Source organism: Colias eurytheme, chromosome 7 (assembly GCF_061535395.1).
Source record: "Colias eurytheme isolate Ceu_HAF_F1 chromosome 7, ilColEury1 Martin Lab GWU primary, whole genome shotgun sequence".
In the NCBI taxonomy this organism is placed as follows: Eukaryota; Metazoa; Arthropoda; class Insecta; order Lepidoptera; family Pieridae; genus Colias; species Colias eurytheme.
In genome coordinates this window covers 3,052,927-3,066,961 of record NC_142986.1, presented here as the reverse complement: position 1 = coordinate 3,066,961, position 14,035 = coordinate 3,052,927, and the positions used below count along the sequence as shown (strand labels likewise).

Sequence of the window (14,035 nt, the reverse complement as noted above, 5' to 3'; positions counted from 1 at the left end):
CTATACGGGGCGAGCTGACGAATAATTGTTACACGCATCCATCTTGATCACTTTTGATGGGTTGTTTTAAAAGGAATTGTTACATATTTTTTCGGAATGGAACAAGTGATTGCTTTGTAAATAATTTATGCTTGTACTTTGACATTTCGAAGGGACTTCAAAATGAAGTACATTTGAATAAAATACATGTTTGAGTTTGAGTGTTTTCAATCGAACATATACATTTATTTTATAAATACAGTAAAGTAAAAAAAAGTAAAGTATACACGACTTTTAACATTGTGTTGAAAAACTAAAATAAGCCGTGTTTATTGAATTAACTTTAAGTGGGTCTAGCGATTCTTCTAAGAATGGACTCGATGTTTTAAACTATGAATCTTTAAGAGATAAAGCTGGCAATTGAGCTAAGGAATCCTACTTTTGCCTTATTCCTCTATTTCTCTGTATATTCCTCTCATTTGGATTTTGTTCACATTTACTTTTGATAAAGTTTTAATCCGATATATTCAAAACAAACTACTAAACTAAATTGAATATATCTTACACATTACTTTTCACTACATCTATTTTATTTGTTATTTTAACTTACGAAATACGATTAGCATTAAAAAACATGAGATTTTCAGAATCATTGGTAATAGGTAGATAATATTATGTTATAATACGTTAGAATAAAACATTCTTGACATAAGTTTGACACCAATATACTTATATAGATTACTCCAAATCCGTGCCAATTCTTTCAGTTCTATACATAATATAATACAAAATGCCCATTTTCCGATTCTTATCAGTAAAAGGATAATAATGCAAGATGTTCAAAAGCATTATGATATTTATCGTATGTCTCGGCTTTTGTTAAGACTAAGCTGCAGCATATGTCACTGACGGGCTTAGGTAATAGCTGGGTCCACACCGGCCGATCCAGTGATCCCGCGATCCGCGATCCAGGATCGCGGAGCATGGATCATGGATCATGTTAGGCCGATCCACTTTAAAAACTTGCGATCCAAAATATGCGCTCCAAGTGATCCTAAGGCGATCCGTGATTCAGCCAGTCTAACTCTTGTTCGATATGGAGTCACACGTACAACGGCGGCGTCTTGCCGTTGCAGCAGTAACTTTTATTATACTGAAATGTTTGCGCAAAAAATCAAAAAAAGAAATCGACGGTTTTGGGTGAAACAACTTTACAAAAATCGATTGGAATCTGGGACTCAGCTGTACGCAGAGTTAGTTTCAGATGAAGTGGAATACAATTTTGCAAGAATGAATGCTATTCAATTTGAGATATTCGACTTACTGAGATGTCCATGGTGAGGTGGATCGCGCGATCCAACACAACCGTCCACACCGCGCGCATCACGCAACTGAGGCACCTTTGAAGCGGGTACAAAAACCGCCCGCTAACGGATCGCACGAGGTAGGGATCGCGCGCGGCAAAACGCGTGCATGGATCGCGCGCGGCACGTCCACACCGCCCGCATCTTTGGATCGCGCGCCTGCCGCGCGCGATCGGATCGCGGTGGATCGGCCGGTGTGGACCCAGCTAATGGTCAGCTTCTGTACGTCTGAGAAATATCTAGTTACAGACAGGGTTACCTTTAAACGAGTTGTTATATTTTATTTTCGTGAGACGTGAGAATGAAGCAAAAGATCGTCATTTGTAAGAATATACTGATAATGGTTATTTGTAAGAAAATATACGATGTTTTTGGCATGTATATCGTTGATTTCTAACTTTGGTATTTTAAATTGAGTACTTTTGTGTACCATAATAATAAAATATTAATCTATCTGAATAAACATATATCGGTATTCAACTGATCGGAATGGCATCTGCTTTTGGCTCCTTTTAATTTTTTTATCATAAAACACACATAATTGAATATTTTGAGGATAGTATTCTTCTACTGTAATGTTTAGTAGTATCGAGTTTTCTCTACGGGGATATTAAATTATTTTATATTATAATAATTGGTGTTTATAAAATTAGGTTAGTCAATATTAATTTGACATGATAAAGTATAATAATCGGTAAATCCCAGTGGAATGTTATTGAATTTTAGATCGAAACGCGCCATGTTGTCCAGCAAAGCAATTATTCAATATAATTAATAACCATTACTAAATAATAATAACAAATTAGTTAATTTTACCTTAGATAATAGCAAATATAACGAAATTACATTTTATGGTATACTAGCTGTGCCGCGCGGTTTCACCCTCCGCATGATCGATGATATTGATGATTCATTACTCGACGCTCCGCATGATGATATATAGCCTATATTACTCGTGGATAATGTAGCTTTCGAATGGTGAAAGAATTTTTAAAATCGGTCCAGTAGTTTATGAGCCTATTCATTACAATCAAACAAACAAACAAACAAAGTTATCCTCTTTATAATATTAGTTTAGACATACCCAATACAGTGTATTTTGACTATTATTATTAGATCATGTTAGAAATAAATGTATTGGTAATATATTTTTAAAAGTATATGTTTTGTTGGAAAATATACATAAAGATCTATAAAAAAAAACAAGAAAGAAACATTCTGTGAATACAACGTGTATTCATATTTCGTTCGTATAATGTTTGCTTGATCAAAGGACTTACAAGCTCAGTCAGATTCGAAAAATACTTATTGCTATATTATAATAAAAAAAACATATTATTGTCATTGATTTCCTATAAAGACGAGGAAAAGCTGTGAGCAATTATAATTTTATATCGTAGCAACCTATACAATATGTTCTTATATGATTTTGTTACTAACAATAATAATTCTTAAAATATACTGTATCTATTTATATTTATGAAATAGAATTACTCAACAGCGACATTAGATTAAAAAGTTTTTTAATAAAACAAAATCGTGCGACAACAAATCACAAAAGCTAATTTTCTTCCCAGTATTACCTAGTTCAACATAAATTTCTTTTTACAGGTAATCCACTAAGCTGCAATTGCCGTCTTTCTTGGATTTACACCCTTCGCAATGAGACCAAAGATAGCACTCTCAGACATGCCCTAGAAAAGATAACATGTCTCTCTGATACGAAAGACAGTGATAGAAGTCTCAACGACCAAATCGAAGAGCCAGTTGATAATTCTAATTTATTAGCTGATGACAATTATGAATACTACGATAAAAACAGTGAAGATACTGTCGAAAAAGTCAACAATGAGAACAGTAAAGCTATCAAGTTAACAGAATTACCTCTCGAAGAACTCCCCTGTCCGAAAGAAATCATGCAATCGATAGAAGAGTCGTATGGGCATCCAATCCAAAATGAAATTAGGTTAAAAGCATTCTCAAACGACGTAAGAATTTTACCAAATTTAATTATCATTGTATTAATGGTTATAATACTCTAAATTATCAAAATGAAAGAATAAAAAATATTTGTGATATTAGATGTTAAATTTTTGAATATGTAGTCTCGTTTTGAACATGTAAAAATTTAAATTAAGACGTGTTGATTAGGCTCTGCCTTTGTATTAAAAGTTTAGATATGTTTTCTTCTGAGGAAAATTTTGAAAACAGGTTGGGTTAAGCATTCTTACGAACTTTGGGAAATACAGTTTTGTGATTTAATTGTAACCTTAGTTGCTTAGGTCTTAAGAATCAGTATTGTGTGTATTGTTGAAGTGCGAAAGATAAATTTAGGATATAAATAAAGTAAGTACTGAACATAATTTATGTTTTAGAATAGGTGTAAATAATATCACTAACTATTGAAATATAATAAGTTGAAGATCATCAGCTATTTACTATTTATATTTACCAGAAAAGTTATTATCAATTATATATTATCAATTAAGCTTTATTGCATACAAAAATATTTCTAGTGTCTAAGAACAGATGTAAATACAAATGAAAAATAAATAGAAACGTCAGTGCATTCATCTCTAGCCATCTCATCAGAAAATAAATCAACAAGTTCATTTACTTCAAACAAAGGAAGTAGCATAGCTTTTTGCTCAACGAACTTGGCAGTCATTTTTGTAGAGCAAGTTTATAAAGCACAATATAACTTGAGACCGGAGTTAAATATTAAATGAATTGCACAAAGTTTTGTCACGGTCCTGTGTTAAGTGAAAACGACGCTAATATTTTAAAAGCATATCAAAATTGTTTTGATCGTCTTGTGACAATTCAAAGTGTTCCGTAAATGGTTTATTATATTCACGAATTTATATTATATAAATGGTAGTGTATTTCTTAAGGCATTTTAGGCGTAATACATTCCTTGCCGTTATAACAGAAGGATGATTTTCGTGTTAATAACATACGTTTATGTTTATTAAATTACATAGGGTAATGTTTTGTTGGAATTGAGGTGTGTTTATTTTGCAGGTGATGTATTAATTATTTCGTGAGTATCTTGTGATTTTCATTTGTATATAGTTGTATATTACATATCTAGTCATTTGTTTCGATCTCATTGTACGAATGGTCATGTATAGTCGTTTTATTCTGTTGTAATAAATATTTCTACTTGTGATTTGAGTTTTATTTATTCCATCTTAACGCTTGACTTTAAAAGTAATTACATTTGAGCTGTCTAATGAATCCTTACTTCTTAGCTAGTATGATAAATGCGGAAGTATATTTATATTTGTTTGTCTCTTTAATGTTACAAGGAGCAATTTAATAATATGGTTTTTGATAGCAAGTAATAAAGGCTTCTTTTTAAACTAGTGATAAATAATTAAATATAATAAGATCCTTTACTAGCTTAAGCACACTGCTTGACCTAATTGGTATCTGGATTATTGCTATATAACTACATAAGTGCGGTACGCTTTACTTCTGATAATATTAAATTGTGTTTATTGTATTAATGTTAATGTTATTATCATCAAACACAATATAATATATGATTGTTACAATCAACGATTTTGTTTGGTAATTAAAAGTTCTTGAATTTACTTTAAATTACCCTAATGTAGTACCTACGTATATTATGAGCCAATGAAGAAAGTATTTCGTAAAAGAAAAACAATACCGGAAGTATGTCTACGTTGCAATGGAGCAAGAAACCTATTTCTTGATAATCCATTTCTTCTGACACACCCATCAATCATCACCTTTGACAGATACAGTTTTATAAATTTGTCATTCCGCTTCCGTAATGTACACTGAAATATTTGCAGAGGTACGGGGTTTACACGATTTGATTTTAGTCGTGCGGCTAGTCGCTTCACAAATCTCCTCATCAAGCCGCACCGCTAGCCTATTTAGACAAGTGATTAAAATCGCACGCGCCTCGATCATTTGAGAAGAATAGGTGTTCCTGTCGGGGCGATCGCCTGCAACTGATCGTTTTACACGGTCAATTTTAGTCACCAGCCGCTTGCGGCCGGTCGCCTTGTGGCCAAAGTCGGATGCTATTCAACTTTGGAGCTTGCAGCTTTAGTCACTTGCGACCTAGTCGAAATGCCATTTAGACAGTCGATTATCGCTGTGCGGCAGAAGACGTGCGGCTTCAGTCACCCGTGTAAACCCCGCATTATATAACCACTTCATGATTAATTATCTCCATAAACATAATATAATGAGCCTTTCTTAAATTTCTAAGTAGGCGTCGCGTTGTTATAAACTGTCTCTGTATCATATTTATTCATTTGTTTAAACATAACACCATAACAACAATCGCACGTAAGGCTTTATTAGGCTATTAAGAATAATAATTTTAGTACAAGTAGATCAATAGTAAAATGCTTTAATTCTCTGTAAAAAATGCTTAACTGATATTAATTTTCTAGAGATAATACTAGGAGATATTTTAGCTCTACCTATGGCAAATAATGGAAACTAATGAAATAAAACTAAACTGACAGCATGAAAAATAATGAAAATCTTCAATACAAATGAACTTGGTTTATTTCTGTCACATAGACAATAGTATATTAGGTATACAAATACACATAGAAATTTATTTTATAACTAGCGGTCCGCCCCGGCTTCGCCCGTGGTACATATGAAAAATAGATGTTGGCCGATTCTCAGACTTACCCGATATGCACAGAAAATTTCATGAGAATCGGTCCACTCGTTTCGGAGGAGTATGCAGACTAACATTGTGACACGAGAATTTTATATATAAGATTAAATACTAACATAGCCATAATATTATATACAATTAAGTCATTACTTTTGACTACTTTGCCATTTAACATAAAATAATGCATCTTAAAACATAAATACCAAAACGAATGAAATGAAAAGCTAAATAAATGACAGACAGAGCTTACTGCATATTTCCTTTGCGAAAACTAATGCCTTCTTTGAATGTTCGAAAGACATGCAGTTCTTAAGATAAAAGCCTTCAAGAGAACCACTAAGTGATTCTAAAATCGTACTTCGATTCTATATATTGAAGGGCTATAATATATTTAGTTATAACATTAATGATACCTTAATGAATTTGAAGCTTATAGCATGCTTCGTATACATAGACGGATTTATCACTACATAGTATAAAACAGTCGCTTTCTCTGTCCCTATGTCCCTAGGTCCCTTTGTATGCTTAAATCTTTAAAACTACGCAACGGATTTTGATGCGGTTTTTTTTAATAGATAGAGTGATTCAAGAGGAAGGTTTTAGTATATAATTTATTAGGTTTTAGACAAAGCGGGCGAAGCCGCGGGCGGTAAGCTAGTTTTAAATAATGTACCAATCTCGCTCCCAATAGTCTAGTTTTAATTCAAGTTATTAAAATAGCATAAACACCTAATAATCTTCTTTATATATAAAAATGAATCGCAAAATGTGTTGGTAAGCGCATAACTCGAGAACGGCTGAACCGATTTCGATAATTCTTTTTTTATTATATTCCTTGAAGTACGAGGATGGTTCTTATGTAGAGAAAACGTAAACATGTACCACGGGCGAAGCCGGGGCCTTTCTTTAACAGGCTTAATTGAGTTTACAATTTTTTTTTGGACTAATACACAGAAAAACTTTAATTAGCTTATTATTACATCATTAATGCAAATACTATTTATTTTAGAGGAATAAGTCGAATAAATAAATAATAAAATAAAAATATGTAGAAGAATAGGTCCTTATCAAATCTAATTGGTGACTGCATTCTACATAAACATTTTTCTTTAGAACGCAAATTGACTGTTGAAACTTTTAAAGTAACTTTAATTGCTGTCACATAACATCGAAATTACCCATCGATTTTTCTATTGTAAAGTAAAAAGTTTGTCGTTTTATTCCGTTTCAAGAGAAACGAACGATAATTGATACGAATTTACCGTTTTATGAATATTGTATTAAGATTGTTCAATTTAACTTGTTAGTTGAGAAATAATTAAATATCAGATCGTATAACGTTTTCTGGCTCTTATACTAAACTTGGGTCATTATTATTATTAGAATTTCGATAACAATATATATATAGTATTATAATTAACAACTTAAGTACCTAAACTCATTTTTATTTTTAGTGTTTGCTGTCACAAAAATTCATATAAGAATAAGTTACAAAAGGATTTTCCCTGTCGTTATTCATATGTTGAAAGTTCTACAAATCTTATATCATAATTATACCACATGTTTATATCAATAATATTATTTAATATATCGCCTCATAGGCGAGTGAATTAATTTTAATCAGCCCAATTGGATTGATTATATATACAAAGATAACACAAATGCGTAGTAATTCATGTGGTTGATGCTAACTAGAATGTGCCTCTGAGAGGGCTCTAATTGACTAATTAATAATACATACTCCATACTAAGTACCAGCTGCTAAGGGCCCGTTTAGGGTGTGAACTGACTAGATATTTCTTTACAATGATAAGGCGTATTTTTGGAGGAAAACCAATGTCTGATATAAATTTTTGAAGAACATGGAATTAGAAACGTTTATAATTTTATTATTAACTACAATTTTTTTTATTAAAATGGATAATTAGCAATACTAATTATTATTTTTTACTCCGCTTTATCTACCGACTTTTCCGAATCCTGATGGACAGTACAACTAATTTGATAATACGTAGGTATAGGTATGTATTTAAAATAATATAAGTATATTAAAGTAATTAAACTAAATCCCTTTACGACTTTAGATTTAAGTAATATTCAACTCATTTAATTAGACGACCCAATTGGAAAGCCTACTATAAAAACAATCCTGTCGGCTCTTACCCTAAAACTACTAGAATGGCATAACATGGTTTTTCATTCATTGAGATAATATTAATAGGAGACGACACCGCCTACATCACTTATGTTCCACTCAACATACGTCATGTGACGTATGTTGAGCGGTATTTTTTAGGGTTGATTTTTCAATCCTTGGTTAAAACTTATTCATCGAATAACGTATTAAACTACCATGTCAAAAATGTATTCTAATTGTCCGTATATGACAGTTTACACGTGACATTTTAAAATGTTCGTGTAATACTTTATTGGACGGATAAATTTTAACCAAGGATTGAAAAATCGGCCCTTAATGGTTTTAAAGTGAAACGCATCAAACATGCCTTCGTGTGTGTTACGATATTGCACAAATAATACAAATAATACGGAAAAGTGCAAAGGAATAACTTTCATCGTTAAGTACCTAACTAAATAATAATTTTTAAAACTTAGTTAGAGCAAAAAAATGGCGCACAGATTTTGTTCGTGGTGTCTCCTCCATACGTAGTAATATTATCTCAATGTTTTCATTAGCATAATTAACTCAAGTAGTTTGTGTATACAAGAGAATTAAATGTTATTTAAGCTACTGTTTCGTTTTAGTGTGGTTAGTATTAAACATGGCCGTAGTCCACTCTTGAAATGTAATAAGAATTCATTTGTGAAGTGTGGGCTTGCGGCTGCTTGGTGGTGGTTTAGTGATTTTGTTTTAGAAATAATGTAAATATTTTTTTGTAAGCGGCTCAAATTCTTTGCTTTATTTAATATCTATCTGTCTCCTGGCGTTGTCGTTTTAAATAGTGTGTATAAAAGAAATCAGTGATATAAAAAATTCATCCTCACTTACAGATGATTTCCTGTAAGAACCATCAAGAAACGTTTCATAACATAAAATTTCAGCTCGACGACTTTAACTGACTATTTTTATTGTTTATAATAAACACACGTTATACATAAAGCACAATAACACACAATAATCACAGCTAATCGCATTAGAGTATAATGTGGAAGTACCTTATTTGGACTGGCTCCAATTTGGCAGCGTTACGGCAATTTGCAGTGATATCATGCTTTTTATCACGAAAATCATGAGATTAGAGTACCTTTATTCAAACAAAAATCTAACTCACTAATATGTGCTAAAATTATTTATTAAAATTATCAGTCCTTCGCTTCGCTTCAGATAATTACGAACGTAACAACTAGGATTAGTAGGTACATTACTGTTATGTACATAATACAATTAATTCTAATCAAAAGAAGCTGCATATAAAGCTGCCCCAAGGTACACAGGTAGCAAGGAGACAGGGCATAAAAAACAATTAACGAAACTATGGGAACATTTTATAGCAATTCTGATTTCTCTAAAATTTAAGTTTAAACCGGATTTTGATGAAAAAAATATCATCATATTTTTGCAATTACTTTTAAATTCGGTGCGCTTGCATAAACGAATTTTTCCACAGAGGTCAGCTTTGGCAAATTCGCGAATAGACAAAATAAACATTTGGTGTAAAAACATGGGACATGTGTCTCTACTCTATTCTACATTTGCCTTTGATGCTTTGAACAATTTTGAATTTCAAAATGGAACATTGAATTTGCTCAAACCCACTCGCATTTTATTAAAAATTAGGTCACACTACTATTATTTTATCACAGGAAGAAAGTTGTTGATATAACAGTTCAAAATTTAGGTTGAAAAATAAGGTAATTTGATTCTCATAACTATATTTCATGGAAAGTAAAAATAATCGTGTTCGAGTCTAGGGTTGTAAGTTTGTTTTTGAACTCTATTATAAAATTATGCCTACAATTATGCGCACGTGATCATTTTTATATAATTTTTTAAATTAAATTGTGAAGTTTAATTTAAACAATCATAACATAAAACATATAGAGATAAACTTAATAATGAGTAGGTAATTTAAGTAAGTATAATACAAAGAGATGTACTTAACTGGAATTATGAAATATTTCTAAGTACCTAGGTGTTGAAGCAGTATATTGAAGCAAGATCGGATAGGCCATTATTTCATACGAACGACATATTGCTCTAACGAACTAAATAAGGTTCAAAACTTGGTGATTTTTTCTATTTTCAGCACTGCTTTAAGTTTGCTCTCCAACGTTGGCAGGGAGCCGAGTTTCCATGCAAGGCTTGAGCGTCGTAAGCTTACTTTACATGGAGTTTTTCTGGGGGTAATGACGCTTGAATGAGATGCTGCAATGGTGATGTGATAACCCCAGCTTACGGCTATATGGCCGACAGTTCACCACAGATTACGCATACGGCTGGACACGATAAATATTTTTTTAAAGGTGTTTACTGTTTAAGTTTATGTGCATAAAACAATTAAAAACATTAAAATATGTGCAGTGATATTTATTTTTCGTTTTTAGACAAAATAGTATTAATAGATAATTTTTAATTTGAATTTTTTTGTTGGTTTTAATAGTGTTAATTAGAGCGTAAACTAAAGGAACAAACTTAGCTTACATAAAAAGGTTAATAAGTATAACTGCAAAATCAAGGCAAAGCATATCTATATTGATGTGTGGTAGGTATGCATCTAAAAAATATAGATACCAACTGTTAACATTGTTTCAAGAATAAATCTACTATCTCCACAACAAACTTGTTTATGATTCAAATCATTTCAAAGTGTGACAAAATTTCCTGAATACAAGCTAAAGATGAAAATGATAATTATCTTTCCATTACGGCACAGTATTTTGCGTACAAAATAATTTTCTCTTCAAATAGATTTCCACGATTCCATTCAAAATATAATGCACTCTTAATGGTTATTTGAGTTATGCCATAGAATTTCTTTAATTCTCAGAATTCTTCATTAAAACAGCTCATCTTAGAGAAGCATTTTGCAGTAAAATATAAAAGCACTTTAAGATAAATTTAATAGCCGTACTATTTGTTTATGAGAATTACTAGCAGCTTGGTCGGCTTTGCTCGGGTTGATCTAAGTTAAAAACAAATAAATATATAATTATTATGCGTGGTTGAACAGCTTGGGATACTTACTAGTATCTTATATACAGTTTTAATTAATTTTTCTTTCACGGGACAACTGTTTATAATAAAATCTGTACATCAAGCTTTTTGTGAAAAACGTTTCAGTGCTTTCATAAAAACCAATACAAAAACAGATATTAAAATGTTCAAAAATATTCATTGTTACCGAAATTTGTTAACTAAACAACAAGAATAAAAGCTACGAACGACACAAAGGCAACTTTGAAGGTCTCATTGTAAGAAACATGATATTTCTTTAACATAAGCGGATGTTTTTCTAACAAGTTGTCACAAAGGAATTACAGGTATTTCTGTTTCCCAATCGACACGTGAAACGAATACTGAATGACAATTTGGAAATTATTTTATGAGTTTCAATGTAGTTAGTTAAGCGGAAAAGATTTTCCGAAAAAGTTATCGTACAATTAAAAATAACGGAAATGGTGTTATTATTTAAACAAAAATAACTATACCTTCTTTGTTCATAGCACGAAATCTGAATTAAGATCGACGTTCACCCACCAGAAGAGACGTATTTCTTATGAAATATAATTTATAAACAAATATGCCTATGATCACTTGCCTATGAAAAAGTGCTCTACATACACAAAGAGAAGTTTATATAGGTACGTGAAATCCAAAGCAGTTTCATTAGAAGTTTATTATATTCTAAGAATATTATATTCTTCTTTTAATACCTTTCGTTTAGAAAGTAAGTATTAGCATACTAATAATTAGAGATATAATGAGAGAATTCAGATTACAGCGTCTAGCCTATATCCTTTTTATGAACCAATTAATCTGGCCTTTTATGTGAGAAATTCATTACAATGTCTTATCAAACTTTATGTGTTGTTTGTTAAACTTAAGCAATTAAATTTTACTTGAAACAAAACAATGTAAAGGAACGAATATAGAATATAAAACTGATACGTAAGCAAAAACCAATATAAAATTTATAACGTTTACTTTTAAATTAAGTTCACAATTCGTGAGATTATCTAACAGATAAGCAAATCCTTAATCACCCTATAAATAATATTGAATACATCTACCTATAGAATGCATTTGTAGATAATAAGAATCGTCTTATATATTTTTTTTAATAGTAAACTCAATATTATTACAACCATTTAAGAAATTAGTAGATACGTCTTCGACGGTCACATCATTCTCTAATCTTCATTGTACTTCCAATTCTGTAATTATTTTTACAAAGGCGGCCAAACACACAAATATTTTCGTATTTTTCCACGCGAACTTCGTTACGGTAAAATACTGAGGTAGAAATAACGCCAGAAAAAACATCGCTCGGATGTTTTAAATCTATTAAAAGGTCGCCTCGGGCTCTCTCTCTTGTGTACAGTTTTTAATAATCCATTTCGAGTGAATTCATATCGTGTAGACATTTTTCCTGAGGGCTTGAGCACGCTAATAGTTAAGATTCATAATAGCTACGAGTCTCTGTGTTTATAGGTTATTTAGTTTTTTCTCTTGGTCTACGTTTGGTTTTTAATCAACGTTAAAGCAATGCAAGTCTGTACTCGGATACATTGAATCACATAAGATTCATAAATAAACGGTTATGTACATAAATAGCCATCTACGCATGTTTGCGACCGCCTCCTTGGTACAGTGGTTTAAGCGTGAATGTAGCACCGAGGGGTCCTGAGTTCGATTCCCGGTGGAGACGAAGAAAAAAAATGTCTCGGTCTGGTAGGACACAGTAGAAGGCTGATCACTTACATGTCCCTAAAGAAAATCGATCAGTGAAACAGATGTATAATGCATCTGCCCCTTACCCCACTAGGGGACATGGGACTTCACTATTATCTACGCATGTTTATAGTTTTTGAAAGCTATTACACTGTGTAATCTTCATGAAAATATTCGACCGGATTAAAGCCAACTACAGAGTTATTTTCAAGAGAAGGATTAAGCCAGACGTGTAAATAAAAATGAAAGAACATTTAATTGAATATTTTTTTCAGAACGACTTTAGTGTTTTTATTACTAATGGTAATAATATGTGGAGAAACACTTCAATGATATATATGTTCGTGTTGTTGGTTCTTAATACTATTATTTTTATTAAGTAAAGTAATATTTTTAGAAGAAAATAATAGACTTTACTATTACTTCTGTTAAAACTGTTCTAAGACACTTTTGAGACAGGTTTCTCATACACTTTCAAAGACAAGTTAAATCTACAATAATTGTACTACTACTTGAATCAGATACAAGTAAGTTATAATATATTTAACATAGTTTACAGCTTTTGCTTAAAAACTTATCAAAAACGGATCCCCCCGAATCTAAATAAGTGGTATTTTCAGGGAGTGTTTTGGGCGTGATACTAAACTTGGCTTAACATGCACTCAAGTAAGCATGAACGTTGAAAAGCCTCCATCGTGCAACTGACATAAAAGATTGATAGGCCCTTGACAAAACCTTATTGGTACTGGATATGCGATCAGTATAAATGGGCTATATTTTTCAAGCCATGGGAAGTCAGGGCTAATAAAAAAATATAATTTTATATATTACTTACCTATTATATCAAATAAAAATATTGTAAGTATATCATTATTGCTTATTTATTTCATATTCATATTATATTCATAAATGCTGATACGATTTTAATAGATGTGAAATTATTATTACAATTTTAGCTATCTACTATATAAAAATAAGTCGGGTTTTCCTTCCTGACGCTATAACTCCAGAATGCACGAACCGATTTCCACGGTTTTTGCATTCGTTGGAAAGGACTCGGGCTCCGTGAGGTTTATAGCAAAGAAAAGGTGTCTCTGTTTGCTAGTT

General features: G+C 31.6%; 1 protein-coding gene across 1 annotated transcript in view; it reads left to right on the top strand.

The window, feature by feature from the left end:
- The window catches only part of LOC149906937 (uncharacterized), a 47,092-nt gene extending 42,622 nt beyond the window's left edge, over positions 1–4,470 (top strand). Inside the window, exon 3 of the mRNA XM_090103986.1 lies at positions 2,955–4,470. Within this exon, the coding sequence (XP_089960112.1) occupies positions 2,955–3,385 (431 nt within the window). The 3' untranslated portion in view covers positions 3,386–4,470. The remainder of the gene's footprint in view (positions 1–2,954) is intronic.
- Positions 4,471–14,035: the final 9,565 nt, after the last annotated feature.